We start from the raw sequence: 1,714 nt of genomic DNA, 5'->3' as shown, positions 1-1,714 counted from the left end.
CCTCTTCCCACTTCACAACTAGAGACTTAACTCTTTTCTTTGTTTCCATGCTCAGTATCATCCTGATCCCCAGCTACGCTGCCATGCAGAGCTGTGCTTCCTGGACTGGATCTCTTCTTGGCAGCTGTACCCTGGGCAGGAATGCCGGGTCACTTGGTTCCTGTCCTGGAGCCCCTGTCCCAACTGTGCCTGGCATGTGGCTACCTTCCTGAAGAGTAACAGACATGTGCATTTGAATATCTTTGCCGCCCGAATCTATGACTACCAGGCAGGATATGAAGAAGGACTATGCTCACTATGGGATGCAGGGGCTCACATCAGCGTCATGACTTACGAAGGTCAGAGTGGAACAATGAGGAGAGGGCAGTAGCCTGGGAAAGGGAGCTGCTAGAAGGAAAAGGCAGGATTTGGAGTTCCACATGGAAAAGTATGTTCTCTGTGGGCCGAACAAGACTTGGGAGTCTAGTGGAAGAGAGAACTCAGGGTAGGAGATGTGGTTCAGAGGATGGGAGGGTGGTCAGAAGTGGAAGAAGAACTTGAAGATTTCCAGAAAGAACGTGATTTGGGTGGATCCAATTCCAATTAGAAGAAAGGATTTGGGTTTGGTTATTGCTGTTGTTGTTGTTGTTGTTAAGTGCCGTTGAATCAGTTCCAGCTCATAGCAACCCTATATAGGATTTCCCAGGCTCTAAATATTTGAGGGAGTAGAAAGCTTCATCTTTCTTCCATGGAACGGCTGATGGGCTCAAAGCACAGACCTTGTGGTTTGCAGTCCAATGCTTATCCTAGGTTTGGTGGAGGAGCTAAATCTTTATTGGCGGGACCAACATACAAATTCTGATGTAAAAGGCCTATCCCTAAGAATTGCACACCCTTGTTGCTCTTGAATGATTGGAGCCTGACTTTTCTTCCTTTCTCTTGTTTCAGACTTTGAGTACTGCTGGAGAGCCTTTGTGAACAACAATCTGAGACACTTTAGTCCCTGGTACAAGCTAGAAGAAAACCGTCAAATCATATCAGAAAGGCTTCAACGCATTCTCTGGGATAGGGTTTCTTCCTCTCACTGGAATTTCCCTTCCCCTCCATTCAGAGGCTCCTCTTGATTCCCTGCTTCCTCCAGAGGTGGCTAACACCTTCCTCTTAAAGTCTTTTTAAGTCAATATGCTTTTCTCCCTCCTGATCTTCCTTTAAAGAGCTCTGGTGTAGCTGTAGATTAAGAGTTGGGCTGCTAACTGCAACTGCAGCAGTTCAAACCCACCAGCCACTCAACAACAGAAAGAAAAGGCTGATCCTCTAATGTTTCATACCCTCAGAACCCTAAGGGACAGTTCTACTCTGTCCTATAGGCTTCTTTGAATCAGAATTGACTTGATGACAGTTAGGTTTGTTTTTTGGTACTTCCTTTCTCTTCTCTCTCATTTCACTGTCTCCCAGGTCCTTCTCTGCTTCTTCTTTCAGACTTCCCTACTTAGTTAAAAAAAAAATTCCTTATCTTCCTAGGTGGGTGGGGAATAGAAGAAATGAAAATAGACTTCAATATTTCTTTCAGTGGCCAGGGCCATAATTAATTAAGGAATTAAAATAAATAAATTGGGACATATTAATCGAGGAATTAAATAAATGAGACACGGGGGAACCTGCGCGTGAAGAATTCATTGTCTTTGCAAAGCAACAATGAAATACTTTCTTTTCTTTTTCTTTTTCTTTTTCTTTT

The 1,714-nt window shown here is 44.0% G+C and overlaps 1 protein-coding gene across 1 annotated transcript in view; it reads left to right on the top strand.

Annotated features, from left to right (window-relative positions):
- The window catches only part of LOC102826897, a 96,738-nt gene that overhangs the window by 54,915 nt on the left and 40,109 nt on the right, over nt 1-1,714 (top strand). The window contains exons 4-5 of the mRNA XM_006865264.1: nt 56-338; nt 928-1,049. Coding sequence (XP_006865326.1) covers nt 56-338; nt 928-1,049 — 405 coding nt within the window. The remainder of the gene's footprint in view (nt 1-55; nt 339-927; nt 1,050-1,714) is intronic.

Source organism: Chrysochloris asiatica, unplaced genomic scaffold (genome assembly GCF_000296735.1).
Source record: "Chrysochloris asiatica unplaced genomic scaffold, ChrAsi1.0 scaffold00076, whole genome shotgun sequence".
NCBI lineage: Eukaryota > Metazoa > Chordata > Mammalia > Afrosoricida > Chrysochloridae > Chrysochloris > Chrysochloris asiatica.
This window is presented reverse-complemented; position numbering and strand designations above follow the sequence as displayed.